The following is a 26,502-nucleotide window of genomic DNA, read 5'->3' on the forward strand; positions in this document are numbered from 1 at the left end:
ATCAGCGTGCAGCTGGCAGTTTTATTCTGTGCCGTGTGTGTACGTTACGTCTTGGGCCGCGCAACTCCCTTTCATTCCCTGCTTGCGCTCCTTCTTCTTCTTCCTTCTCCTCCTTCTTGCATCCATCCGACTTTTGCTGCACGGCGGCCGCGCACGCATCCACATCCCGCTTCATCTGTCGACAAGTCAGTCAGTCGCTTTTGTGGCATTGGAAACAGGCACAGGAGCAGGAACAAAAGACGGGGAAGCAGAAAAGCCCCCCCGCTCCCATTCCGACGCCCGCTCGCACCCACGCACGCCTGCCTGCACGAACGCACGTGTCAACGCGCGCCGCCGGCGAAGCATGTCGACCGACCGCGGGTCTGCTGCATTGCACCTCGTCGAGCGACGACGCCCATGTCGATGAGGGCTGCGCGCCGCTCCGCCGACCAAGACCAAGACGACGACGACGGTGACGGTGACGACGGTCATGGATCAAGGCGCCGACGACGATAGGGACAGGAAACCCAAGAAGAAGGTGGGCTTCCTGGGCGGCCTCCTGCGCAGCGGGAGCCTCGCGTTCAAGGGGACCAAGGTGCGTGGAGCATAACCCCCCTCCCTCTCCCCGCGGATGAGCTGCCTGTGTGTGGTGTCGCTTCATGTTCATTTCTTTCCTGACAGCTGAAACACGGCGCCAGGATATCAAAAAACATGCGCGTCGCGTGAGCGAAGGCGATGTTACCGTGGCGCGCAAGGCCCGTCCCGCCGACCCGCCACTGAGAGATCGAGCCCGCTCGCGTCGCCGGCCTAGGCGCCCAAACCCCAACCCGCAAGCAAGACCGGGGACAGCGGCGGCGAGGGCCCTCAAAGGCAAGGGTGTGTCGTTGGCCGCAGACGATGTGGACGACGAGTACCATGACAACCATGCGCCCGCGGCGGTGACGGCCGAGTGGCCACCGCGGGGCATGTCGGCTGACGAGGAGCTCCCTCCGCAGCACGCCCTGGAGGTCATCTGTCGCGGCGCGTCGCTTCACAACGGTCACAAAAAAGCCGTCCCGCATGCGCCAGACTCATACTACACGCTCTTTGCCACGTCGTCCGGAAACAGGGGCGCGGGCTCCGACGCCGCCAACCTGCACGATGCCATGGCGCAGCTCATGACGCTGAGGGTGCTGGGCCAGGGCCACGCCTCGTACCCGTGGGAGACGCTCGAGCAGCCCAGCTGTGCCTTCATGTACGGACGGCATCCCGGCACCATCACGCTGAACCACTGGGCATCTATGGCGAGCGTCGTGCCGCCGACGCTTGCGCTGCGCGACTCGCGCGTCGAGCCGCGGCCCATGAACCTGTTGCGCATATTCGAGCGCCTCAAGGAGCTGCAGTCTGGGCTCGAGGAGGACAACGAGGACCTCCTGTACAAGATCCTGTACCGGCGCATCCTGCGGGACCCGGAACGCATGTTCAGCCCGCACAGGACGCTGGACAAGCAAATTACGGACCTCATTCTCGTGCTATCGCGCCCGGACTGGATCGATTTCACGGACCCCAAAAATCACGTCGCCACACGCTTCATGTTCGACAGAGGCGAAGGCGGGCACGAGGATCGGTACCGCACCTTCTTCCACCAGCTGCTGCTGAGCCTCGAGCTGGAGCTGCGGATACACTCGGCGCAGCACGGGGATTGGGCCAAAGAGAAGCTGCTGCAGCAGATACCGCCGACGATTCAGTGGAGCCTGGCGCTGGCGAGACGGTGGAGGGAATTTGTGAGAGTCGACGAGTTTGGCGAGACGCCAGACAAGAGTAGGTCTGACCAAGGCGCGTCAAGACGCCATCGGCAGCCAGAGGAGGCTAACTGGGAGCAGTCAAGCTGAGATATAAGCTCAAGAAGCGGCAGGTCAAGATGCTGAGGCGCTTTGCGCAGATGATGAAGTGGCCCAACTTGGTCAGCACGCTGGACAACCTAAAGGACAAAGATGAGGACTTTCTCTTGGACGCCATCAGCTCCGACGCGTTTGCGTTCTTCAGTGGACTCGTGTTCCCAGGGGTGCGTGGAAGCTTTGTTGCATTGGTGGGATATCGAGACGACGACTGACATGTCAACAGCCGAGCTTCCCCTTTCTCATCATGAACACGCTCATCGACTTGGACCCCGATCCGGCGACGGACAACCTGGCGCTGCTGTCGCACACGCACCCCCAATGTGGCTTCCAGTACCGTAATAGCCATACGTACTGGTCGGCGAGCTGCATTGTGGGCAAGGTGCTCGCGCCGACGTGCCGGTGTGTCGGCGGCTGGGTCGGACCCGGACGACCGACGGCGGACCTCGGCCGGTCGCAGATTGCTCGGATCCGGAGCCGCAAGCCCCGCCAGCCGCGGCGCCGCATGGGGCCCGAAGACGTGGAGAGCATGGGCGAGCGGTCGGATCCCCTGGGGCCTCCGGCCGATATGTACCCCATAGGCGACTACGAGCTCGCCCGGCCGAGAACTGACGAGGGCTTCGAGGTCGACACGATACGGATCGAGCTTCTCGGATTCAAGCCTTCGGTCTCGCAGCCTGTTGCCGAGGAGGAGGAGAATGGAGATGGCGCCAGAGGCAGCAGCAGAACTGCGGTACCGCAGCTCTTCGACGCGACGATACAGTTTGCGATTGATGGACTGTCGTGGCCGCTGCGGCTCATGTACGACGTGTCCTTTATATCCGCGTGGCCGTGCTCCGATGGGCCGCATCCGCTCTTCTTTGATTACGTCTACAAGGCCATACAGGTGGACGAGATTGTACGTGTCCGCGACTGGGGAGGGCTGTACGCCAGACAGCGGCAGAGCGCGACAACGAGCGCGCGGTCGAGCCCCGCGCCGCCACCGCTGCCGCCCAACGGGAACCTGGACGATTACTACGACCAGCTCATCAACGACGATAATGAGGAGCACGACGAGGAAAAGGTGCTGGTGGTGGAGGCGTTTGGGGTCAGGGACAACGAGGTGCTGGCTCGGGCGTGGTGCTCGCACTGGGGGCTGAGCGCCATTGTGGCGGACGTGGACAAGACGTGGTACGTGTCTCCTGGTTATCCGACCTCTTTTCCCTCTCTTTGTTGTCTGTGGCTGCTAACGTGGGGGACCCTTGACGACAGCATGGCGTGCGCGATCAGGGAGGCGTACGCGGCGACGCTGACGGTGGTGATATTGGTGGACGAGAGGCTTCATGGTGGCCACGACGGTAACGAGGCATGATGGCATGAGAGATGAGTTTGCTTTTCTTCACGTCGACGCCGCATTTACAAAGGGACGGACGGACTTGGGGAGGTTCGTACGATAATGTCTAGAGAGCGGATAATCGACATTGGCCATTGTGAGCCGGTAGACGGAACAGGTCACGAGGGCTGCAGCCCACCCCCTCTCCCCCCTCTGCTCTCTGATTTATTGAGTGGGCATCTTCTCGTTGACACTGACACTGGCGTCTGCACGTGCAAAAGAGTTGTGGTGGACGACCCTGATGTCGGACGTCCTGTCACCAATGTCTCCTGGGGCCGCATGGGCGGTCAAGGGGGTGGTGGAGTGGAAAGATGGAGGAGGAGGAGGAGGGGTGTGGGGAAGCGTCCCGAATTGTGGACCACGCCACTGGCGACGACAGGGGGCGGCGCGGCAGTGGCAAGAGTGGACTCGGTGGTGGTGGTGGGGGAGACTCGACTGGGCTGGCGGCGCGGACCCGGGGAGTTCGGCGAGGATTCCGCGACACATAGGCACTAAATGGATCGCTGCAGGATCCATTGCCACCCGCTCATCATGCCGCGGCGGGCGCACCAACAGCAACGAGGGCATCTCTCTCGTTACCGAAGTTGGAATACAGGTACTCGCAGAGATACCTTAGTACTGTACTAAGGTAAGGCAGTTACTATCAGTTGAGCGTGGGCTTGTCGGTCGGTGGGCTGGTCTGCTAGCTCGCTGGCTCGTTTCTCCCGCCTACTGACCATCCCCTACCTAGGTAGCCATGCAGTCGAGTACCTACCTAGGTATAGAGGAGGATGTGACCGAGCTGTCATCGAGGCTGCTTGCTACCGTGCGACAATCTGCTACCTACCTACCTACCTATCGGCGGGGCCGGGCAATGTCGTTAAAGGAGACGAAGAATTAGTAGATGCCAGGCTATTACGAAGCACGTACTCCGTAGAAGCAACCGCTTCCGGGCCCCGATGTTCGGAACCAGCGAACGTGCGACGTACTGCTCTTGACTCTTGAACACAATGCCGACCGGCAACAGCCCCCTGGCCCTGGGCATGCCCGGCTCCAGCAGCATTCCAGCCCCCAGGGGGGGCTCCCCTCCCCCTCCTCGCTGGCACCTCCCGCCCACTAGGTGGATTGGCCAGCTGCCTGGAAACCTTTGAAAGGATCCATGGCCGGGGGTGCCCAAGGTGCCGTCCCCTCCACTGCACACGCCCCTAGGTCCGTCCGCGCCCGCCACGCCACCGCACCCGGTGCTGCTGGCGGAACACGGTGGGCACCTGTGGGGTGGGCCATGGGCCCCCCTCGCGGAGAATATGACGCTGCGGAGGCGAACAGCGACCTCGTTGCGCTCGCTCTGTCTCTGCCCTCGGTCGGCTTGCTGCTCATCCTCGAATCCAAAGAGGTCCTGGCCTGGGGTACACTTTCTCTCTCTCTCTAACCTTTGCTCCCCCCTCTTCCCTCTCACTTCTCACCCCTCCCTTCATTTTTCTGCCCGGGTCTCGCCACGGATTTTCCTTTCCCGCGCACCTCCCTCTCACTGGACCGGCAAAAAATAACGAATCTCACACACCCTCACCCTCTCACCCGCCCGCCCGCCCTGCAAGACACCACGCCGAATTCGTCCAAACGCGCCCGCGCCGCAGTTCCCCGCCGACAGACCAGGCGAGCACATCGCAGCAGCAGCAGCCGCCTCGCTCGCTGCTACCACAAGCCTCCAACGAAGGGTGCGCGGAGCCCGATCGAGGAAGAGCGATAGAGAGCCCAGACCACACAACGCACACGCACGCTCGCACCACGACGCCCGCCACCGAGGAACCCTTGCCAGGGCCAAGCGAACGCCACGGGACCCCGAAATCTGCAAGCCATCATGTATGCGTACAATAAGCCCATCAAGGCCATGGAGTAAGTTTCGCCTCGCCTTGTCTCGCCACGCATTCTTTCGCCTCCTCACCCCTCCCTTCCCTTCTATTCTCCCCTTCTGTTGCTCTACTGTACACTCTGCCCCAATAGCCTGCTTTGAGCTCGATTGTGCGGCTGTAATAATCCACGATGGAGGTTCTCGATTCCCAGACCGTTACTGACGGCTTACCCCCCATGAGCAGGCCTCCCCATGTCACGGTAATTCCCCCCATGTTGTACTTGAGCTATGCCATGGCGCTGCAGAGCAATGCGTCAGAGCTTGCGTGTCGATGCGAAACGCTCGGCCTGGAACCGCGGGGTAGTTGACACCTGCAGTGGGATCGAAGCTGACGCTGGGCCAACCGCAGGACTACTACATTGGTGTCGACGTAGGCACAGGATCCGCCCGAGCTTGCATCATCGACGAGACGGGCGATATCAAGGCATTGGCCTCGGAAAACATCAAGCTGTGGCAGCCAGAGACAGGCTACTATGTACGGAAGCTTCCTCCGAGACCCGACCAATCGTGCCCGAGCTGACGCCCTGCACAGGAGCAATCGACAACGGACATTTGGCAGTGCATCTGCGAGTGTGTGCGCCGCGTCGTCAGCGAGTCCAATGTAGACCCTTCCCGCATCAAAGGCATTGGCTTCGATGCCACATGCTCACTAGCCGTCTTTACCGAGGACACCGACGAGCCTCAACCCGTCACCGGCCCTGACTTTGCCAACGACGGACACGATCGCAACGTCATCCTCTGGCTCGACCATCGTCCCGTCGAGGAGACGGAGAAGATCAACGCCACCAAGCACAAGCTCCTCAAATATGTCGGCGGCAAGATGAGCATCGAGATGGAGATCCCCAAGGTCCTCTGGCTCAAGAACAACATGCCCGCCGAGCTCTTTGCCCGCTGCAAGTTCTACGACCTGGGGGATGCCCTCACTCATCTGGCCACGGGCAACGAGGCCCGCAGCTTTTGCAGCACCGTCTGCAAGCAGGGTTACGTGCCCGTCGGCGTCGATGGCAGCGAAAAGGGCTGGCAGGAAGACTTTTTCGAGACCATTGGGCTCGGCGACTTGGCAAAGGACAAGTTTAGGCGAATGGGCGGCGTCAATGGGGTGGTGAGTCTTTGCGCCATGGTTGGCATCGAGAGACATTGGCTGACAGTCTGTAGAATGGCTCTTACTTCAGCGCTGGCGAGAGTGTCGGCACCCTCAGTCGCCAGGCGGCCTACCAGCTCGGCCTGCCCATGGGCATCGCCGTCGGTAGTGGTGTCATTGATGCCTATGCTGGCTGGATCGGCACCGTCGGCGCTAAGGTCGACCTCGGTGACGACGAGCTCAACGCCAATGTTCCGCACAATGACCTTTCTCAGGCTTTTACCCGGCTGGCCGCCGTCGCCGGCACTTCAACTTGCCATCTGGCCATGTCCAAAGACCCTGTCTTCGTCCCGGGCGTTTGGGGCCCGTATCGTGACGTGCTTCTGCCGGACTACTGGCTGGCCGAGGGGGGGCAGTCGGCCACAGGCGAGCTTCTGCGGCACATCCTCGACATCCATCCGGCGTACAACGAGACGTGCGCGCTGGCCAAGGCCGAGGACAAGCACATTTACGACTTCCTCAACGCTCACCTCGAGTACATGGTCGAGAAGCAGCATGCACCGGGCATCCCCTACCTGGCCCGTCACCTCTTCTTTTACGGCGACCTCTGGGGCAACCGGTCCCCCATTGCCGACCCCAACATGAAGGGCTCCATGATTGGCATCGACAGCGATAAGAGCACCGACAACATGGCACTATGGTACTATGCCACCATGGAGTTCATCGCCATGCAGACGCGGCAGATTATTGAGCAGATGAACAAGTCGGGGCACGAGATCTCGTCCATCTTCATGTCGGGCTCCCAGTGCCAGAACCCGGTGCTGATGAGCCTCATGGCCACCACGTGCAGCATGCCCGTGCTGATCCCGCGGTACGTGCACGCGGCCGTCGTTCACGGTGCAGCCATGCTCGGTGCCAAGGCCGCGAGCCACAACACCGACGACGGCTCCGAACCCGAGACGCTCTGGAGCATCATGGACCGCATGAGCAAGCGCGGCCGGTTGGTGGAGCCCAACAGCGACGCGGGCGAGAAGGCGCTGCTGGACGCCAAGTACGACGTGTTCCTCGAAATGTGCAACTCTCAGCAGGCGTACCGCAAGCGTGTGGACAAGGCGCTCGAGAAGTGGGTGTCGGAGTTTGGCGGCGACGAGTAGGCCTGCCTTGAGTTGATGGGATCCGAGCTGGACTCGACGCCGGTTGGCGAGTGCATACGAAGTGAAGGTCGATCGGTATCCACGGCCCCAACACGGAATTGTAATGAAACGGTGCATTTAGAGGGACAAGCCCATGGAGGAACACATTATAGACTGGCTGCTCGTACTTTGTCTGAGGTCGATTAGCGTACGAAACCGTCGGCCATTGTGACTTGCGACTGCAAACCATTCTCATGCGAGACCGCGCATCCTAGAAGATGATTTCTCTTGAAGAAATTCCCTGCCGGTGGCACAACTTCTTTGCACCTAGTCAGGACACCCCCTCCGATCCATGGCGAAGGTGAAGGTTGACGCAGGCAGGGAGGCAGGCAAGGCAGCGCCCAAGGCGCTGAGCAAAGTGGGGCTCGAACTCCCTGCTGCGGTCCACTCATTGGTTCAAGCTCCTCCAAACACCCGCAGCCTTGCCAACGCCAAAATTCTAGAGCATCGAGTCGCGTCGCTGCCTCACCAGTCGCTCGCTTCACCTGCCTACCGCAACCCGCGAGCGTGCGAGCAACAACAACCCCCCTCGCCCAGTCGCTCGCTCGCCAATTCACCTCCCACATATTCCCATCGTCTCCCCGTCTCCGACGCCCGCAGTCGGTGCGTGATCGACAATGTCGCTCTTCGGACAACCTGCGACTGGCGGCGGCGGCGGCGGCCTGTTTGGCCAGGCCCAGAACCAGCAGCAACAGCAGCAGCAGCAGCAGCAGCAGGGCACCGGCGGAGGGCTCTTCGGGCAGGCTCAGCAGAATAAGCCCGCCACCGGAAGCGGCTTGTTCGGCCAGGCGACGGCGCAGGCCCCGCAGGCTGGGACGATGACCGGCGGAGGACTATTTGGGGGCGCGCAAGGCCAACAACAGCAGCAGCAGCAACAACCGCAACAAGGTGCGGCCGGCGGAGGCTTGTTCGGCCAGCAACAAGCCAGGCCCGCGGCGGGAGGGCTCTTTGGACAGTCAACCGCGCAGCCGCAGCAGACCGGGGCTACGGGCGGTGGCCTCTTCGGGCAGCCTATGGGCCAGGGCCAGCAGCAACAAGGCACCGGCGGCGGTCTCTTTGGCCAGCCGATGCAGACCCAGCAGAAACCGTCTCCCTTCGGCACGGCTACGTCGAGTCTCAGCGGCAGCGCCTTGGTTGGCGGCCCGACCGCTAGACCATCTTTGTTCGGATCCACTACGACGCAACAGCAGCAGCAGCAGCAGCCGCAGAGCAGCTCCATGTTCGGAGGCAGCATGCTGGGTGGAAGCTTGCTGGGGGTGCCAGCCCAGAGCATGCAGCCCCAGCAGCAGCAACAGCCACATCAACAGCAACAACAACAGCAACAGCAGCCTGCCGGCGCATACTTCGACAGCCTCTTCGCCAAATCCCAGAAGGAGGGTGGTGTCAAGACGACAAACATGGAGGACTTGCCCAGCCTGGAGCTTGGCCTGGGCGACCTCCGCCACCGTCTGCGAAAGCTGCAATCGAAGCCGAGCGAGAGGCCTCTAGATGGCAAGGCGCACTACCTCTTGGCCGCGTCTGGCGTCGACCCCAGCGTCGCGGCCAAGGACCTCGGCATGCTCGACGTCCAGGGCGCACGATCTGAACGGACGCACGGATACGCCCCGACCGAGATCGATGTCGAGACCTACTTGTCGAACCTACAGACGAAGACGACGCTCAGCATGATAGCGGACGGCCTCGAACGCTCCGTGCGTGACTTTGACAATTTCCTGGACGACAACGTGTCTATGGAGTGGGACGCCCAACGGAAGCGCATATACCAGCACTTTGGCATCAAGCCCCGCGAGGATTCAATGGCTGCCGGCCGAGAGTCCCAGGCTGGCTTTGGCCGCTCCCGCCGCAGCAAGACCCAGGGCGGCACGTCTCGAGCTGGACGCAGCAGCATGTTGGGCAACTCGACGATGCAGCGTTCCGTTATTGGTGCGCCAAGCCGCATTGGCACCCACCAAGCCGAGTTCTCAGATGTCGACCGCTCGTCTGACGGCTCGGGCGCCCTCAAGCCTCGTGGGGCCACCGAGGATAGGGCCGTCCGGGAGAGACAGGCCAAGCTGGCCGAAAAGGTCCGCACCTTGAACGCCGCTCGCCTGATGAAGCGCCCCTATCCCATCTTTGCAGAGCTGGGCGAGGTGGAGCAAAAGTCTCACGAGCCCCATGCGCCTCACGTCGTCGAGGCGTACCGGGCCATGATTGAGATTGTCGGCGAGGACCCCGACGCGCAGACATCACTCAACAATGCCACCGCAAGAGAGCGACAGTTTGCCGACAAATATTTGGACGAGAATCCCAACTCGTCGCGATCTGTGGAGATGAGGAAACGCATCCTGCATGGCTCCAACAGCTTCCTTGAGAAACAGTTCCTGCGCGAGGTGGAGTCGCTGATCGCTAAGCACCCTCACGAAGCCAGACTCGGCGGCCTGCCGGACATTACCAGCAAGATCAAGGCGTACATTCGCCTGCGCTCCGCGCGCAAGGACCTGGTGCCCGACAACACAGAGCTTCAGCAGATCCAAGGTGAGTATATTTGGGCGGTGGTCTTTTACCTCCTTCGCTCGGGCCATGTCAGCGAGGCGGCTCAGTACGTCAACGACAACAGCAACCAGTTCAGAGGAATTGATCGCACGTTCTCGACGTATCTGAACAACTACGCGGCCAGCGAGGACCGGCGCATCACCAACCGCAAGCTGCTCGACCGCTGCACTAATGAGTACATCCAGCGATCCCGCAACGCCCCGGATAACACCATCGACCCGTTCCGCATGGCCTGCTACAAGGTCATTGGGCGGATTGAGCTGGGTAACCGGAATCTCGACGGCTTAAACACGGACATCAACGATTGGATATGGCTGCAGTTCAACCTGGCTAGGGAGGGCGACAGAACGATCGAGATGGCCGGAGAGTCTTACGGCCTCGCTGAGCTGCAGTCCAGCATCCGGGAGATTGGCCTGAAGCACTTTCCCAAGGCCAACTCGGAGGACACCAGCAACGGCAGCTTCGGCATGTTCTTTTACTTGCAGGTGCTGGCGGGCATGTTCGAAGACGCCATCGCCTACCTGTATCCCTTCTCCTACATCGACGCCGTGCATTTCGGCCTAGCACTCGCCCACTACGGCCTCTTGCGGCCAAGCGACCCCCTATCGGCGTCCAACGACCTCCGCAGCTACAGCGTCAAGAACCTCCCGCAGATCAACTTTGGGCGGATGATTGGCTACTACACGAGGGACTTTCGTGCCGCGGATGTGGTGTCGGCGGTGGACTACCTCGCGCTCATTTGTCTGAACCGGGACTTGGGCGGAGAAGCCGGCCAGCGCCAGAGCGCCCTGTGCCACGAGGCGTTGCGCGATCTTGTGCTCGAAACTCGCGAGTTCAGCACGCTCATTGGCGACATCAGGCCCGACGGGCGCGCCATTCGCGGCATCATCGAGGAGCGCGGCCCGCTGATCGGCCTCGACGACGAGGATGACTTTGCCAGCACGGTGACGCTGCAGGCGGCCAGTTTCGCGGACGAGAACGGACGCACCACCGACTCGGTGCTGCTGTACCACCTGGCGGGCGAGTACGACACGGTGGTCGCCATTGTGAGCCGGGCGCTCAGCGAGGCCATCTCACTCGAGATTGGCGAGGACCCGATGCGCCTGATGCCGGTCAAGCCTAGGGCGGCGGGCGCGCAGGCGGAGGCACAGCAGGGCAGCAGCTTGAGTTTGGCGTCCATCGACGACCCGGTCGAGCTGGCCAGGACCATGATGGCCATGTACGAGCGGGACGCCATGTTCTATAGGAAGATCCAGGACCAGAACAAGGTGGCGTGCCGGGTGCTGCTGGAGATGAGCAGCATCAAGAGGGTGGTGGAGGTGGGCCAGTGGGCGCAGGGCCTAGACGTGAGTTTCCCGACATGTGCCAATATGGGCTTCCGAGCTCTTTTTGTTTGCTAACTCGCGCCGGCAGAAAATCCGCAGCCTGGAGATACTGCCGCTGGATGCGGCGGGCGACGCCAGCACGATTCGGGCCTACGCGGCCAAGTTCTCGGGGCTGTCGCAGCCCGTGTCCATCAACGTGCCGAACCTGCTCATGTGGACCATAATCTGCTGCGTGAGGCAGCGGGAGCAGCTGAGCAACGGGCAGTTCAGCGGCAACGAGGGGACGCGGCGGATGATGGTGGAGCAGCTGAAGCAGATGACGCTGGACCTGACGACGTACACGAGCCAGCTACGGTACCGGTTCCCGCCGCATCTGCACGAGGCGCTGGCGAGGGCATCGGCGGAGTAATGGGCGGCGGGCTGTCTACATTGCTGGGGGTGAACGGTTGCGTGTGCGCGTACTGGTCCCTGGATTGATATGTGCTGGTGGCGCTGGTTGGGGGGGCTGCGTGCGAGGGTGATTGTTGGATGGCACAAGAGCGTACGTAGTAGAGAAACAAACATCTATTCTACGGGGTACAGGATGCTGCAGTTGCCCATGCCAAGGTAAACTGCTCGCAGTGTGCATTGTGTATAATAGGGTGCCTTCAAATGTTGATGGTTTCTGCGTAATAAATGACGTACGCACTAAGTTACTTCGTACAGTAGTAACTAGCGCTTTTACTTCGAATGAGGCATCTCGAGACGCACGTGCCACGAGCTGCCCAACCAGGCAACCGAGCCGCTGGTGCTTATCCGTCCGTCCCGCTGCGGGTCCCCCACTAACTAACTACATGCACAAACCCCAGGAAATAATTCCCCCCATGACTCGGGCTTGACGTGCTCGACGCGACCTCTCTGATTCAGCATCGTCCACCTCATAGGTTGCACCGACGACCCGACGACCCGACGACTTGTCACGCCCTCGTTCCCTCCCCCTTGCTCGGCGCATGAGCGTGCGGCTACCAGCAGCATCAGCACGCGCCGTCGCCGCCACCGTTGCCCACGCTGCCGGCCCGGGAGCGCGCTCCTCGCTCCCAAAGGGTCCCTCCCCACCACACGCCTCGCTGAACCCTTACCACTACCTCGTATCCGGGGATTGCCCCTCTCCCTGGGACGCGGTGGTGGTGGTGGCTCTCTCCGCTTAACAAGCTTGGACACGGCCCTGCTTTAGTTATCCGGGAAAGGAAGCCCGGGGGGGACACCACCCTTCCCTGGGCGTGGGATTTTAGAGACGGGACGAAACGTAACTGGTACTACCTGTTTTGGGGTGACAAGGGGGGTGGCAGCTGCTGCTCCTGTTCACACCTTCGGAGACACGAAAGAGACGCCGGAGGGGTGGGACGAAACGCGGTGCCAGGGATCGGCACTCCCCGCCTGTCCGCTGCGTCCCTCCCTCGACGCCCCGGGATACCCGCGGCTGCTGACCGTTGACTGAGCTCGGCCCAGGGGCTGGGCTGACCCGCCTGGTCGCCCGGCATAAGCGGGAGGAGACCCACGCGGGCCCGGGAGCAGCGCGTGCCTCGATGGGCGGTCAGTCCCCGGGCGACGGGGACGGGGGAGGCGGCCGGCCGGCCACCGGGGACGCACAAAGTCCTGCTACCGTCGGCGCGGCGAGCCCCGCGGCCGGCGTGAAGAGGCGCGAGGCCGGGAGCGTGCCCCGCGACGACGGGTCCGTGGGGGCCGATGCGGCGGCCGAGGACGGCGCCGACGAGGCCGGCCGGAGGAAGAGGGCCAAGGCGGGACCCGGCAGCCGGGGTGTCGCCAACCTGACGCCGGAACAGCTGGCCAAAAAACGCGCCAACGGTACGGGCCCCCCTTTCCCCCCCCCTTGCCGGTGATACACTGGTCGAGCGCACGGGACAGATCGCCGTGCTGTGGGATGAGACTCATGACACGGCGCCGCTGACAAGGTGGGCACACGCCAGACCGCGAGGCGCAGCGCGCCATCCGCGAGCGCACAAAGAACCAGATCGAGACGCTGGAGCGACGCATCCGCGAGCTCACGAGTCTCAAGCCCTACCAGGAGCTGCAGGCCGTGGTGCGGGCCAAGGAGGCCGTCGAGCGCGAGAATGCCGACATCAAGCGGCAGCTCGCGACTGTTGTTGGCTTGCTCAACCCCATCATCGGCGCCGGTACGTTTTGGCGAGGCCGTTGGGGGCACGAGACTACATAGGATAGATAGTGCTGACATGGCAGACAGACCGTAATGCTCCCGGGGCGTCACCAGCGCCGGCTTACGCGCCGCCTACCGCGCCGCCCGCCGCGCCTCCGGTCCCGACGTCGGTGCCGTATCACGCGTCGCCTACGCCCACGGGTTCCGCTTCGCCCGCCGGGACTATCGAGACGCCTCACGGATGGGCTCACGGCGACGCTCCGTCGGTGGGAACGCCAGGGGAGCTCAGCACGGTGCAGCATCTCCAGCAGCAGCGGCACCGCATACGACATGATCTGGAGATGGGCCCCGAGCGACTCGAGCTGGGCTTCCTGCTGCAGCATGGGCAAGGCCAACACTTGAGCCGCTTGCAAGGCGGCATCCACGGCCCACAGGACACGCCGCAGTACCAGCACGTGCCCATGAAGCACGACTGGACGGCCGTCACCAAGAACGAGGCGTTGGGGTCGCGGCACAGCCCGCTGGCCGGGACGAGCGGTCCCCTGCCGGGCTACGATGGGCAGTCTCCCGGCGCGGTCGGGGCGACGGGGGCGCATCATCATCACCCGCATAAGAGCGGCGCACCGGGGGAGCATGGTGCGGAGAGCCCGCCGCGGTATGCCATGCCCATCCGACACGGCAGCCCGACGTGCCCGCTCGACTCGCTGCTGCTCGACTTCATGAGCGAGCGACGGCAGCGGGCGGCCGAGGGCCTGCCGATGGCGCAGGTCATCGGGCCGCAGTACCCGTCGGTGTCGTCGCTGCTCAACCCGGCCAACAGCGCGTACAGCCACCCGCTGTCCAAGGTCTTCACGGACATCCTGGCGACGTTCCCGGACATCTCGATGCTGCCGGAGAGGGTGGCGGTGCTGTACGCCATGTTCCTGCTGATGCGGTGGCAGATCGCCCCGACGCGCCAAAACTACGAACGCGTGCCGGCGTGGCTGCGCCCGACGGCCTCGCAGCTGTCGCACCCGCACCCGGCCTGGGTCGACCACGTGCCCTTCCCGGCCATGCGCGAGAAGCTCGCCCGCGACTACAACCCGCACGAGTACCTCTTCGACAACTTCTTCATCCCCTTCACCACCACGCTGTGCCTCAGCTGGCCCTACGACGAGACCGACACCCTCCTCCTGGTCCCGGACTCGGACGAGGTCGTCATCAACCCCGTCTTCGAGCGCCACCTGCGCAACCTCGACAACTGGACCCTCGGCGACCGCTTCGCCCGCGCGTTCCCCTCGCTGGCCGACACGTACAACGTCGAGTCGCGCTCGCGCCACGGATCGGCCGGCGGGGGGGCGTCATCGTCGTCGGCGGCGTCGTCGGTGAGCCGGTGACGACAGCCTACTTCCATCTATCTTGCGTTCTATTGCACGCAGGACATCCATATAATCATCCTTTATACGCGTGACTTAGAGCCCCGGCGCTTTTTCTCTTGTTATTCCCTCTGGAGTTCGTCGTCGAAAAGGAAAGCAAAAAAAGGGCGGGTCGGCGATGGCGTTGCTTCTTGTCCATTTACCCTCGGACGGTTTACCAACGCTTTTTAGAGCGGCGCGACACCGCCAACATACCCAGGACGGAAAGGGGGGACTAACGTACCGACAGGATAGGGCAAAGGTAATAGAGTAACAAGCTCGGTGGGATTTTGGTTATGTATTGCTCTCCTTAAGGGGGCACATGAACGAACAACATATACACGTATATTCTGTGGGAAAAGGCTTCCCTTCCCCTCTTTTGCGTCTAAGCCGCCGTCGTGCCCCAACCTTCAATAGACGCTGAGTACTTACGTGTTTAGCTTAGGTCAAGTCCACGATGTGGTTTCCAAGGGCTCGCGAGAGAAGACCGACGACACTCGATCTCCATGGCTGTAGGCCTAAGTGTAGACGAGACGGCGCGCGTTCTACCTACACGACGAGCAAACGCACCAGGCTTCCTGGGGTGACTGATGCGAGTGACACCCGGCTCATGAGGCGCGACGATACAGACGACGGACCTTTGCGGCGTTGGACACTTCACGGTCCAAGAGAGCGATGCGCCTCGTTGCTGCCTCGAGCGGCGCCTGGAGAGTTCTGGAAAGTCACTCGAGCGGCGGTGGTGTCGTCGGGACGAGGTTTTGTCTGAGGAAGGAGCGACTCGCACGTCCTGCCCAAACCACGGTGCTGCACCTCTGCTCCTGCCGTCACCTCGCGCGCAGCCCTCCCCCCTCTTCCTCTCTCCTTTCTTCACCACTGCGTCGACATCCTGCACACACTGCCACTTGTTCAATTCTCCCACGCTTCACGAAATCCTCATCTTTGACACACCTGCAACGTCTCCGTCACTACGCCAGAGTCTCCTCTCGATGGTGCATCATGTCGACGGAGCACCCATCGCCAGGCACCGCCATGTGTGAGAGCACGCCATCGGTTGGAGAGCTACCCGGGCGAGACGTACCTGGCTCGCAAGCCGGCGTCACAGCAGGAGCGGATCGGGAGACCCAAGTAGATGAGGCGACGGGCAGCACCAACAGCAGTGGCGACGGGGACAACGACGGGCGTGATGACGGGAAGCAGCACAACGGTGGCATGAATGGCCTGGATGAAGAATGCGGCAATGAGGACAACAACGAACACCTTGACAAGATTCCTCTAGCTGGAAGCATCAGCACTACCGTCTCTTGCTCGGAGGAAAAAGACCTCGCCCATCGTCCAACGCCACGTGTCGGCATTCTTCATTTGCCCGAGGAGATTCTACACGAGGTGTTTAGCTATTTTGACGACCCTTCCGACATGCATCCCGCCCGGGATTACTGGAAAGATATCTACGAGAAGAGACATGATGAGGATCGTCGTCAAACTGTGCGGAGTGTACGCCTTGTATGTCGCCTGTTCAATGAGCTCGCATCACGATTTTTGTTCGCGGGACTAGAACTCGACATCAGCCAGGCCTCGCTGGATTTCGTGGACCGGCTCTCCAGGCAGCCTCATCTCGCGAAAGGCATCAGACACATCGAGCTCTTTCTGTACTACCGCCCGCTTGAATTCGCTGAGGACATCACCCTGTTCCATAATGAACGATTACTCATTCTCGAGCAATTCAAGGAAAGCTGCGACCAGATCATGACCGACTTCTTGGACTTGGAAGAGGAAGCAACACAGGAATTACGACAGGCAGTCTCTACTTTTGAAAGAACAATAAAGGCATCACATCTCAACCTCGATGAGGACTCCTACGACGAGATGCAAGATCTCTTGCCTTACCTTCATAGTCTTCAACAGGGTCGTGAGGATTATCGACAACAATGCAAGGAACAGTTCAGACTGATCTCGCAAGGCATTTTCGCTAAAGATCTGGCTATCTCGCTTGCGCGGGTCCGCTTCAACGGCTCCCTATTGTTCACCGATGAGACACTTGGACATCCGATCTGGTCCAGCTGCTGTCCATCGGCTCCTTTACTCGGCCCCGATACCGTGCGCCGGTATATGGCAACCCCGTTATCATGGGGTGACTCTAATAATTTACATCTGCACTCAGCCCTTGTTCCAGCGAGGATGCTTTGGGATCTTCCCATCGCAATGCACAGGGCAGGGGCGGTGCTGCGATCCCTCACAGTCCTCTGCATCCCCACCTTGCACAACGCCCACATGTTGCAACCCGACCCGCAGGATCCATGGGATCTGTCCTGGAACGACCTTCACACGGCGCTTTGCAGCGTTCAGAGGTATACTTGTGCACCAAATGGCTCTGAAGTTATTCAATTCGAACATATCCCTCCGGATGGGCGAGCCATCCTGGACAAGTTTCTCTATGCGACACTCTCAAGTCAGAGACTCCAATACATAGATCTGCCTTTAGACAGCCTGAATACGACAACGGAGTCGGATCTTGGGTCCAAAACGTTCCACTACCCCTTGGGCCACATTCTAAGGAGCATACACTGGCAACAAGTGACAGCAATCAGCGTGGGCAGCGTTTCACTAGACCAAAGGGATCTCGAAAAAATTACTGGGGGGCTGGGGCCAGACTTAAAATCTTTCTGTATCAGACGTATCAAGCTGACGAATGGGACTTGGTCACCTGCACTGGAACTGCTCAGAACAAAGTATCTCGCGAGGTGCTCCCTGGGCGAGTGCGAGGTGAAATGCGTCCAGCTGGAAGGAGGAGAGTTCGAGCAAAATCATCCCAAGTCGGTTATATCGTCTCCTTCGACCCGGCTCACATGGAAGGCTTGGGGCTTCCATAGCTCAGAATCGATTATTGGCCAATTGGTGGCGATGTATGTCAACAGCATGCGAGTGCGGGAGAATTCGTTGACTAGTGACGTGGAGCGGATACTTCTTGATGGTCCGCAACTCTCGGACGACAAGGCCACAACACCGTCGACATGCTCAATGTAACTACTAGATATAGATAGACTATCGTTCCAGGTATATACTGCGCCTACAGACGCACATTGCTCACGAAACGGCTGTTCATAACGTGCGCAACTTACACAAAATCCACTTTTTCCGGGAAACAGCAAACTTGACCCCACTACCCGTAGTTCTTACTGCGTATCCACCCCACGACACGAAGTTGTGAGGGAGCGAAAGAAATTTACCCACCAGCCCACCAGCAGCCACCATGTCACCATCCACTTGGACATGTATATACCTCATTACCTCTACTTCCAAACATCCAATCAGCAAGAATCACCAGCCTTGGGAGCGAGCCCATCGGGTCCGTCAAACAAAACCAGCGTGATTGGTTTAGTGGTAAAATTCTCCGTTGCCATCCGCGCAACGTCGGGGAGCCCTGGGTTCGATTCCCAGATCACGCATGTCTCATCAAGTGTTTCTTTTTGCCTTTCACTTTTTTTTTTGCCATCTCCGTCTCCCTCCCTCTCTCTATTCATTCATTCATCTCTCTCAAATTTTAACCCTTTAAGTTTCCCCGCCTCCCTAAGGTTGGGTATTCAGAACATGAAGGTGTGGGTGATGATGGGTGAGTGAGTGAGTGACTGTTGAGAGTCGTCGGCCTTGCTGGACTCGCTTCGACGCGTCTTGATCACTTTGTTTTTTTATTTGTATTTACCGCTTAGGGTGGTGAAAGGGGGGACAGGGATGGATGGGTGGGCGGCTGAGATCGTTTGTTCGTTATTGGGGGCTGACCAGCACGGATCGTGGGCGAGGCCTCGTACACATAACTCGCATGTACATACTGGACTGTACGAAGTGAGGATACTGTACGGAGTACCGGTCTCGTGTATCAGCAGGTAGTTTCGGCAAGAGGTCGTGCACGCGGTGCCACGGGTCTGGAACGTGCACGTGCCCTGCCCCCTCAACTCCAAATCATACACATACGAAGCACGTCATAAATATACTATGTACAGTGTAAGTGATGGACACGGTGCATGCTAATGACGTGCATGGGCTTGCAGATGCCCAAAGCCCGGACGGACGAACGGTCGGCTGGTCGTTCCAAATCTGCCAAAGACGAAAAGCGAGAAACGTGTCTCTCAAGCCATGCGAACGCCGTCATGTCGGGGGCCGCTCAAGGCTCAAAAAACAAACAACACATGCCCCTTTGGGCCTGCGGGTCATAATAAAACTTGATCAAATCTCCGGGAACTCCCACTGTTTCCTAGTGCCAGACTCCCAACAATGATACCTGGATGCTCTATGCGAGAACAAAGGAAAAACAAAAGACGACCAACGGCGCCAAGCATATGAGGTTAGGGGGTAAAAAGAGACACAAAGCATTTCCTGTTGTAAGTACTGAAAGACGACATGTCAAGAATAGAAACGGCGAGATGTGGGGGTTCAATCGTCGGGTATCACTTGGCATACATCACGCCCATCAGGCCTCGTCGTCGAAATGTACCGTCCCGAACGAGTACTTCCTCAGGGACGGGCCCTCGCCCACAAAGAGGCTGGGCGTCTTCTCCCACGGCATCTGCTGGAACATGAGGGCGCGCACCGGCGTGTCGGAGCGGGCGGCGCGGGCCAGCGCGGGGCTCCGCAGGGCACGGCCGGAGCGCAGCGAAAAGAGCCTCACGGTGCCGTCGTCCTGCGCCGCGGCCGCCACGCCGAGTTGCGGGCTCACGTCCCACCCCGTGTGGAAGTGCGCGGCGTTGCGGTACGCGGGGAATTCAAGCAGCGGGCTCGTGCCGTTGGGCCGGCGGCAGCCGAGGAACCGCATGTCGTAGAGGGCCATGGAGTTCTGCAGGCCGGCGACGAGGATCTGGTGCTCGTTGACGCTGCGCAGGTGGGCGATGGAGCTGGCGTGCCGGGTCCACGACCACTCCGACTCGGGAGTGCGCAGGTCCGTCATCCAGAGACGCGGCTGGCGGCCGCCGGCGAGGAGGATGTTGTGGTTGCCGTGCTGGAAATCCTGGTCGAAGATCTCCTGCGGCAGGTGCAGGCCCTTGGGCGGGCTCTGCGGCGAGATCCACGCCATAGTCTCGTTGGAGCGGACGCGCAGGATACCAGCGTTGGTGCCGATGACGCAGAGGAGGTCCGACGCGGCCGGGGCAGGCGTGCTCTGATGCACGAGCCACTCATCGCGAAGTCGATGGCGGATGGACAGGCGTTGGTAATGATTAGCTGTGGTCCAGGTCAGCCTGGCCGTCTCGACCCTGTGCTTCAACTACGCAGCCTTCTGTTTAAACATACTCTCGCCTAGCAGCCAGTGCGGCCGGGGGTCATCCGGGGAAGACAGGGGTGGGGAGAAGAAGTAGAGCCCGCAGCTGTGGTCCGGCTCCCGGGACGTGAGGAGCATCTTGTGCGAGGGCTTGTGGTACTTGATCGACGACATCTGCGGGCACCGAATCATTTCCGTGCGGAAGGACGGCCCGCGTTCCAGCGTACCAGGGCAGTCTCGGTCAAATGTAATGCTGGAGGGGGGGTGTTCATGGTCAGGGTCTCACCGAACTCCCGGGCAACATGTCTCACATACCAGTCGTTGTCATCTGTGGATATGTAGCTCCCAACGAGCGTCTCCTCGTCCAGGGCTTCAGCTCAAGTCAGCATCGAAATGGACAAGACGGTGACACAACCGCCAGCCGGAGAAGGGACAGGGGACTCACTCGCGTAAGCCACACCAAGGCCAGTCTTGGTGTCCTCCCCGCCCACGTAGAAGCAGGGCATGTTGGCGAAGCGAGGCCGCGCAAAGCTGGGCACAAACGGCACGTGGCCCTTGTAGACCACGCCGCCCGACCACGCCGCGGCGCCCAAGTCCCCGTCGTCGGCGCGCGCACCGTAGCCCGCCACCCCGCCGGCAGCGGTCCTCGTGATCTCAGTCTCGCGGGCGAGCAGTCCCGAGGGCAGTATGTTGCGCCGCAAGACGCTGCGCCTTATGTGGTTGCGCAATAGGTGCGCCTTGCGACGCGCCTCCCGCCGCGTAGTGTCCTCGACGCGGCGTTTCTTCACCGAGTCGGCCGACCATGATGCCGATGGAGGCGCCGTGTGAGACTTTTCAATCTTGAAGTACTTCTTCTTTTCCTCATCTGCGGGCAAGATGAAGTTAGAAACATGGTCATCCGGAACGTGCGGTCCAAGAGCGCCCCGGGGTTGTATGCCATCTCACCGTAGTAATAGCCCGGTATCTCTACCGGTGGCATCTTTGTCGGCTCGACGCCCAGCCCGGATTGTTGACAGGTTATGAATGAAAGCCAAATCCCTAGCAAGTCAAGATGGAAAACAAGTCCCTTGGGCGGGAAAACCACGGACTCTCAAAAATCGAAACGAGACCAGGGTGCTTGTGGCCATGCTCAATATCACGGGCTCATGTCAAGCAAAGAGTGTGTGAGTGGCGGCACTTTGGCCTTGGAAGCAGCCGGCAGTGGTCAGTGGTCACAAGCAGCGCTGTCGCCGCCCAAGCCAAACAGTCACGTGACTTTACCCCATGGCCGTCTGCTACACGCTTCGTGCACCAACGAAACAGAAACAGCCTTCGGTGACCAGGGAGGGCATGACCACGACGGCCGGCCGACGTCTTCAGCCCTACAGCACTGCCTCTTCAAGGGCTCCCTGCTTCCCGCTCGACGGCTGACACGCATCGTTGCCAAGACTGCAGCTTGCAGTTCCCCAGCTTGCAGTTCCCCAGCATGCAGGGCCCACGCCGGTGCCGCAAACCGCGATATCGTACATACGAAGCGCCCCCTCCCCATGCACTTCCCCATTCGCTAGGTGCGAGCGGATAATCCTATAGACGGCGTATGCCATTGCTGGAAGCGCAGCCGTATCTCACACATTTCACGGGCACCCGGCACGAGAACAAGTATTTTTTACTTCTTTATTAGTTTGTCTATGAAAGACAGGTCTCTAGTTGGTATATGAAAAGTTGCCCCTTCACCCACACCAGGAACGCGACGATGCTCAGCTAAGACTCATACAATGCAATTTAAACATAGAGAAAGCGAAAGGAGCAGGCGTTCAGCCGTGCGGGTATGTAGTATGGAGTCTTATTTACTGCGACTTCTCGTGCTGGGTGGACACACGCTGGAGGGAGACAACTGCGCAGCTGTTAGTCAAAATGTTCCGCAGAGACGCAGGGCACGGGTTAATCGTCAACTTACCAAAGTCTTCCAGCGAGCGCTGCTTCTGGTTGCGCTTAGGCGACTTGCCGTGCATGAGGTTGTCAAACCCGGCAGAGCCCTGCATGAAGTAGTAGAGACCACCCATGACAGAGAAGATACCGAACGAGAAGATCCAGATACGGACAACGGCGACGATGCTGGTCTGGCCGTGGTCGAACCAGCCGAAGATGCAGAACAGCGTGGCGATGATGTCCACAACCAAAATGGCACCGCTGAGCTGCCACGAGGGAATCGAGGACCAGAAAGGACCGTTGGCGCGGGTGATGAAGATCAGCCAGTTCTCAGTGAGCGAGATCTCAAGGAAGAGAACCTCATCGATGTTACCGAAGTTCTGGACGATACCGCCATCCTTGCCACCAGCGTACATGGTGGTGAGGGCAATCCAGGTACCAACGGCAAGGACGACACCAAGAAGGACAGACATTCCCCAGAGCTTGGGCAGGTTCCACTTGACAGGAGTCTGCGAGAAGGGAGCGTTGTCGTAGGCAATGGCCAGGGTGGCGATATCGGCGAAAATGGCAATGAAGACGACAAGCTCAATGTTCAAGCTGCGGTTCAGGATGGCGATCCAAAGGCCAAGGAAGATCTCCATGTGCAGGGACAGGGCGATACGGTAGACGACGTAGGCGTACATGCGGTGGAAAATCTGGCGGGACGTCTTGAGGGCGTCGATGATGGCACCCAGACCAGGAGCAAGGAAGACAATGTCGGCGGCGGAGCGAGCGGCGTCAGAGGCACCCTCGACGGCGATACCGGTATCGGCCTTCTTCAGGGAGGGAGCATCGTTGACACCGTCACCAGTCATGGCAACGAGGTAGCCACGCTGCTGGAGAATCTCGACGACCGAGTACTTGTGCTGGGGGAAGACCTCGGCGAAACCATCGGCAGCCTCGACGAAATCGTAGACCTCAGAGCCGGGCATGTCACCGCCACCGCCGAGACCGAGACGCTCAGCGTTGTAGACGTTGGTGCCGAGACCGAGCTGGCGGGAAGTCTCACGGGCGATACCGACGGCGTCACCAGTCAACATCTTGATGGAGAGACCCAGACGCTTGGCCTCGTTGATCGTGCGGGCAGTGTCGTGACGGGGGGGGTCAGAGCAGGGCATGATGCCGAGAATCTCCCAGGCACCCTCACCACGCTTGCGGGCAACACCGAGAGAACGGAAACCACGGGTGGCGAACTCAGCGACGCAGTTCTTGTAAGCCTTGTCGACGGCCTCGGGGATGGGGTGGTCCTCCTCGACAGTCTTGAGGACGAAGAGGGGAGCACCCTTAACGCAGGTGATGCGCTCACCCTGGGGGGACTCGACGACGGCCTGGACCTTCTTGGAGACGGGGTCGAAGGGGTGGAAGTCAAGGACCTTGTACTTGGACAGGACACTCTTGGCGCGGGGGTAGTACTTGAGGGCCTTGAGAAAAGCCTTGTCGATGGCATCGATACCCTTCTTCTTGCGGGAGGCGGCCAAGCAGGCAGTGAGCATCAGGTCATCGGGGTCGACGCCCTGGACGGTGAAGGGCTCAGAGAGAGACAGCTTGTTCTTGGTCAGGGTACCGGTCTTGTCGGAGCAGAGAATCTCGACACCAGCCAGAGACTCAATGGCGGACAGCTTCTGGACGATGGCCTGCTTCTTGGCGAGGTAGGCGGCACCGACAGCCATGGTGGTGGTGACGACGGCGGGGAGACCGACGGGGACACCAACGATTGTGATGGCCAGGGTGAAGCGCAGGATGTCGACAATGTGGTTGGAGCGGTAGAAGGACGAAACCCAGACAACCAGGAGGGTGACGATGACCAGGATGAGCAGAATTGTGCCAATGCCGTTGAGGACCTCGGTGAAGTGACCAGTGCCACCAGCAGACTGAGAGACCAGGGCGGCGGCGCGACCGACGAAGGTGTTGTCACCAGTGGCAGTGACGACGACGAAGGCCTCACCACGCTTGACAGCGGAGGAAGCGAAGCAGTTGTCGCCCTTGTGCTTGTCGACAGCGAGCGACTCACCGGTGATGGCGGACTGGTCGACCTGAAGGAAGGCATCCTCGGTGACGATGCGGCCATCAGCGGGGATAATGGTACCCTGGGAAGAAAGGTTAGCTCAGCCGCGCGAATGAATTGGGGTCAGAATGTAATTATGAGACTCACTTCCTCAACCTGCAGGATATCGCCAGGAACGACCTCGGGGGCCTCGACCTCCTTGAGGGTGCCGTCACGGAGAACGACAGCCTTGAGAGCGAGGGTCTTCTTCAATTCTTCGACAATGGAACCAGCCTGGAACTCCTGAATGAAACCAACACAGGCGTTGAGCAGGAGGAGACCGCAGATGACACCGAAATCGACCCAGTCCTCGAGACCGGCAGCAAGGACAGCGGCAGCCTAGAGAGGGGAAATGTCATGTTAGCGCCACTGCGACTCGTGTGTGTGTGCATGTGTGATTTTCGCTGGTGAATTTGCACGTGTGAATAAAGTCGCCAACGACTCGCGCATGGCTGGAATTCAATTGCATGCGACTCGACGCAAGAGGCGGCGGCGGCGGCGGCGACGCCAGGCCAGGTGAGGCGAGGCCAGACCAAGGTTCAAGCAGGCCAGCCCGGCCTCCCAGCGCTGGAAGCGGCGACGCCGCCAGTCGCGGGCGGAGTCGCCAGCGCTGAGAAGCCGGTCCTGCATGCCCGAATGCCTGCTGGGCCAACTGCAGAGCATACAAACAGTGGCTGTCCCGTTGTGGACTGGCGTGCCTGCTGCAGTGGCGGGCGTGTCGGATGGATCGGCCACACCTCGCATGCAACCCCCACATGGGTGCCAGCCAGTCTGGTGAGCCAATTGCTGCTGGCCCACACCAGACAGCTCATGTGGAGCTGGTAATCTGCGGGAAAAAAAGCGCGAAAAAAAATACAGCCCGAAAAATAACACTGGGCAGGTCGTCACCCACACCCGCACCCGCATTTTGCGTGCAGAGTGCGGCGTTGGTGGCAAGCCGCCGCGGCGTCATTGGGACTGGGACCGTGCAAGGGGGGGGTTTGCGATGCGAGCTGGGGGGGAAAGCGGTGACGCGGGAATGACTGTGACAGCGACATTGAAAAGCCGCGGGAGTAAAAACTCACCTCCATGACGAACTGGATAGGGCCGACAAAGTAGGAGAAGAACTTGAGAATCAGGTTCTCCTTCTCCTCCTTCATCTGGTTGAGACCGTACTTGCGGCGGCGGGCGACAACCTCGGACTCGGTCAGACCAACGCGGCTGTCGGTCTGGAGCATGTCCTCGGGGACAACACGGCCACCACCGGGGGTGCCCTCCTCCTCCTCCTCATCGAAGGCGCCGTGGCCATCCTGGGACTCGAGGTCTTCGATCAGGGCGTCAATGTCCTCGTCGTCGTCGTCGTCGGCAGAGCCGGCGGCCTCGACCTTCTTGGGAGCGGCCTGGTGGTGCTGCTGCTGCGCGCGCTTCTCGTCGAAGTTGCCCGACTCGATGTTGGTGTCCAGCGCGGGCGCGCCGACGGCCTTGTCGTCAGCCATGGCGGGGGGCGAGAGCAAAAAGGAGCTCGGGTGTAGGATCCTAGGATTGGGTGCTGGGGGTTTTCCTTTTGTTGATACAAATGCGGGCTCTTAGGGTATCAGGACGACGGCGGCCACAGGTCGCTCGTGCGTAGGGTGAGAGCGCAGGTCAGCGATGGAGTGGAGAGGGGAGGGGGAAGAAAAAGAGAAGAAAGAAGGTGAGCGTCGAAGCACCACACGAAGGGGACGGCAATGGTCACTCAGTGCAACGCATTCGTGGGTGTCGAGAGAAGAAGGGGAAAGGGAAGAAGAAGCCGGGCTACGGGATGGGTGGGAGCGAGTATTTCAATGGATTAGGCGGCGGTGGTGCCGGGTACACACTTGGCTCAGAGTGAGTGAGCGAGCGAGCGAGACTGCCTGCCTGCCTGCTTGCCTGCCTACGACGACGGACCAGAAGCTTTGGGCGCTCTCACACCTTACTGAGGAGACTTTTGCCCGCGCGCCCGCCAGCATTGAGTTAGCGACTGGACTGGCTTGTTGACTGCAGGCCGGTCCGGCCCTGTCCTGGGGGGGGGGGGCCTCTGGGTTCCTCGGGCCCTGGCCCCACCGTGGGCCGGACGTGGTACCTACTGACCCATGGCGTCGCCCCCCTGCACGCCCCATGGATGCCGGCCGACGCTCGCCCCAGGGATCCACCGCCCATCCATCCCTCTGCCCCACCAGGCCCCATCCCAGGCACAGGCACACACACTCACGAAAAAAAAGTCTGGCTCGTTTCCGGGCTGCGGGAGTACACGGACGCAGTCAGTGCGGATTCGGCGGCCGCGGCACGGTGCGTATCAGGACGGGACACAGGAGCCCGCTAGCGCCAGGTCATTCCCCCCCCTCTCCCCCGAAAAACGGGCTCCAGCGAGTTCCAGGTGCCTTCATCGTGGAGTCGCGGATGGGTGAACCGCATCGAGGCCACGGTACGGTACGGAGCCGACGGCCTTGAAGAAAGATGAGTATGAGTGTCT

The 26,502-nt window shown here is 60.6% G+C and overlaps 6 protein-coding genes and 1 non-coding gene across 9 annotated transcripts; 5 read left to right on the plus strand and 2 right to left on the minus strand.

The window, feature by feature from the left end:
* Positions 1–54: 54 nt before the first annotated feature.
* On the plus strand, positions 55–3,517 carry JDV02_006429 (uncharacterized protein). The gene is made up of 5 exons (XM_047987822.1): positions 55–574; positions 678–1,779; positions 1,842–2,023; positions 2,083–3,026; positions 3,108–3,517. Exons 1-5 carry the CDS (start codon positions 470–472, stop codon positions 3,205–3,207), a joined length of 2,433 nt encoding a protein of 810 aa, XP_047843812.1. The 5' UTR covers positions 55–469; the 3' UTR covers positions 3,208–3,517.
* Positions 3,518–4,581: 1,064 nt separating this feature from the next.
* JDV02_006430 (uncharacterized protein) lies at positions 4,582–7,642 on the plus strand. 3 transcript variants are annotated; one of them, XM_047987823.1, is made up of 5 exons: positions 4,582–5,100; positions 5,301–5,316; positions 5,466–5,591; positions 5,649–6,218; positions 6,272–7,642. In XM_047987823.1, the coding sequence occupies exons 1-5, from the start codon at positions 5,066–5,068 to the stop codon at positions 7,349–7,351; spliced, it is 1,827 nt and encodes a 608-aa protein (XP_047843813.1). In that variant the 5' UTR covers positions 4,582–5,065; the 3' UTR covers positions 7,352–7,642. The 3 variants fall into 3 exon arrangements, with proteins under 3 accessions (XP_047843813.1, XP_047843815.1, XP_047843814.1); XM_047987825.1 differs by having other exon boundaries at positions 5,095–5,100; positions 5,301–5,591; XM_047987824.1 differs by lacking the exon at positions 4,582–5,100 and having other exon boundaries at positions 5,124–5,316.
* A 192-nt stretch (positions 7,643–7,834) lies between these two features.
* On the plus strand, positions 7,835–11,833 carry NIC96 (nuclear pore complex subunit). The gene is made up of 2 exons (XM_047987826.1): positions 7,835–11,268; positions 11,336–11,833. The coding sequence occupies exons 1-2, from the start codon at positions 8,008–8,010 to the stop codon at positions 11,654–11,656; spliced, it is 3,582 nt and encodes a 1,193-aa protein (XP_047843816.1). The 5' UTR covers positions 7,835–8,007; the 3' UTR covers positions 11,657–11,833.
* Positions 11,834–12,085: 252 nt separating this feature from the next.
* JDV02_006432 (uncharacterized protein) lies at positions 12,086–15,165 on the plus strand. The gene is made up of 3 exons (XM_047987827.1): positions 12,086–13,092; positions 13,215–13,421; positions 13,490–15,165. Exons 1-3 carry the CDS (start codon positions 12,813–12,815, stop codon positions 14,776–14,778), a joined length of 1,776 nt encoding a protein of 591 aa, XP_047843817.1. The 5' UTR covers positions 12,086–12,812; the 3' UTR covers positions 14,779–15,165.
* Positions 15,166–18,157: 2,992 nt separating this feature from the next.
* Positions 18,158–18,239, plus strand: JDV02_006433. Its single transcript has one exon. It is a non-coding gene; the product is annotated as a tRNA-Gly (tRNA).
* Positions 18,240–18,654: 415 nt separating this feature from the next.
* On the minus strand, positions 18,655–21,213 carry JDV02_006434 (uncharacterized protein). Its single transcript, XM_047987828.1, has 5 exons — positions 20,987–21,213; positions 20,487–20,906; positions 20,357–20,411; positions 20,074–20,294; positions 18,655–20,004 (listed from the first exon to the last, which is right to left on the minus strand). Exons 1-5 carry the CDS (start codon positions 21,018–21,020, stop codon positions 19,259–19,261), a joined length of 1,476 nt encoding a protein of 491 aa, XP_047843818.1. The 5' UTR covers positions 21,021–21,213; the 3' UTR covers positions 18,655–19,258.
* Positions 21,214–21,680: 467 nt separating this feature from the next.
* PMA1 (plasma membrane H+-ATPase) lies at positions 21,681–25,914 on the minus strand. Its single transcript, XM_047987829.1, has 4 exons — positions 25,097–25,914; positions 24,141–24,371; positions 21,978–24,075; positions 21,681–21,914 (listed from the first exon to the last, which is right to left on the minus strand). The coding sequence occupies exons 1-4, from the start codon at positions 25,505–25,507 to the stop codon at positions 21,868–21,870; spliced, it is 2,787 nt and encodes a 928-aa protein (XP_047843819.1). The 5' UTR covers positions 25,508–25,914; the 3' UTR covers positions 21,681–21,867.
* Between the last annotated feature and the right edge of the window lie 588 nt (positions 25,915–26,502).

This window comes from Purpureocillium takamizusanense, chromosome 5 (assembly GCF_022605165.1).
Source record: "Purpureocillium takamizusanense chromosome 5, complete sequence".
NCBI lineage: Eukaryota > Fungi > Ascomycota > Sordariomycetes > Hypocreales > Ophiocordycipitaceae > Purpureocillium > Purpureocillium takamizusanense.

Excerpts from the sequence above, each read along its gene's own strand:
- JDV02_006429 (XM_047987822.1), top strand. The coding sequence starts at position 470 with ATGGATCAAGGCGCCGACGACGATAGGGACAGGAAACCCAAGAAGAAG. Across the intron at positions 2,024-2,082 it reads GTGGACTCGTGTTCCCAGGG|CCGAGCTTCCCCTTTCTCAT; the intron begins GTGCGTGGAAGC and ends ACATGTCAACAG. Across the intron at positions 3,027-3,107 it reads GCGGACGTGGACAAGACGTG|CATGGCGTGCGCGATCAGGG; the intron begins GTACGTGTCTCC and ends CCTTGACGACAG.
- JDV02_006430 (XM_047987824.1), top strand. The coding sequence starts at position 5,248 with ATGGAGGTTCTCGATTCCCAGACCGTTACTGACGGCTTACCCCCCATG. Across the intron at positions 5,592-5,648 it reads AGCCAGAGACAGGCTACTAT|GAGCAATCGACAACGGACAT; the intron begins GTACGGAAGCTT and ends CGCCCTGCACAG. Across the intron at positions 6,219-6,271 it reads TGGGCGGCGTCAATGGGGTG|AATGGCTCTTACTTCAGCGC; the intron begins GTGAGTCTTTGC and ends GACAGTCTGTAG.
- NIC96 (XM_047987826.1), top strand. The coding sequence starts at position 8,008 with ATGTCGCTCTTCGGACAACCTGCGACTGGCGGCGGCGGCGGCGGCCTG. Across the intron at positions 11,269-11,335 it reads AGTGGGCGCAGGGCCTAGAC|AAAATCCGCAGCCTGGAGAT; the intron begins GTGAGTTTCCCG and ends TCGCGCCGGCAG.
- JDV02_006432 (XM_047987827.1), top strand. The coding sequence starts at position 12,813 with ATGGGCGGTCAGTCCCCGGGCGACGGGGACGGGGGAGGCGGCCGGCCG. Across the intron at positions 13,093-13,214 it reads GGCCAAAAAACGCGCCAACG|ACCGCGAGGCGCAGCGCGCC; the intron begins GTACGGGCCCCC and ends GGCACACGCCAG. Across the intron at positions 13,422-13,489 it reads CAACCCCATCATCGGCGCCG|ACCGTAATGCTCCCGGGGCG; the intron begins GTACGTTTTGGC and ends CATGGCAGACAG.
- JDV02_006434 (XM_047987828.1), bottom strand. The coding sequence starts at position 21,020 with ATGCCACCGGTAGAGATACCGGGCTATTACTACG. Across the intron at positions 20,412-20,486 it reads CCTTGGTGTGGCTTACGCGA|CCCTGGACGAGGAGACGCTC; the intron begins GTGAGTCCCCTG and ends CTTGAGCTGAAG. Across the intron at positions 20,005-20,073 it reads GCACTGGCTGCTAGGCGAGA|CTAATCATTACCAACGCCTG; the intron begins GTATGTTTAAAC and ends CCTGGACCACAG.
- PMA1 (XM_047987829.1), bottom strand. The coding sequence starts at position 25,507 with ATGGCTGACGACAAGGCCGTCGGCGCGCCCGCGCTGGACACCAACATC. Across the intron at positions 24,372-25,096 it reads CTATCCAGTTCGTCATGGAG|GCTGCCGCTGTCCTTGCTGC; the intron begins GTGAGTTTTTAC and ends TCCCCTCTCTAG. Across the intron at positions 24,076-24,140 it reads ATATCCTGCAGGTTGAGGAA|GGTACCATTATCCCCGCTGA; the intron begins GTGAGTCTCATA and ends CTTTCTTCCCAG.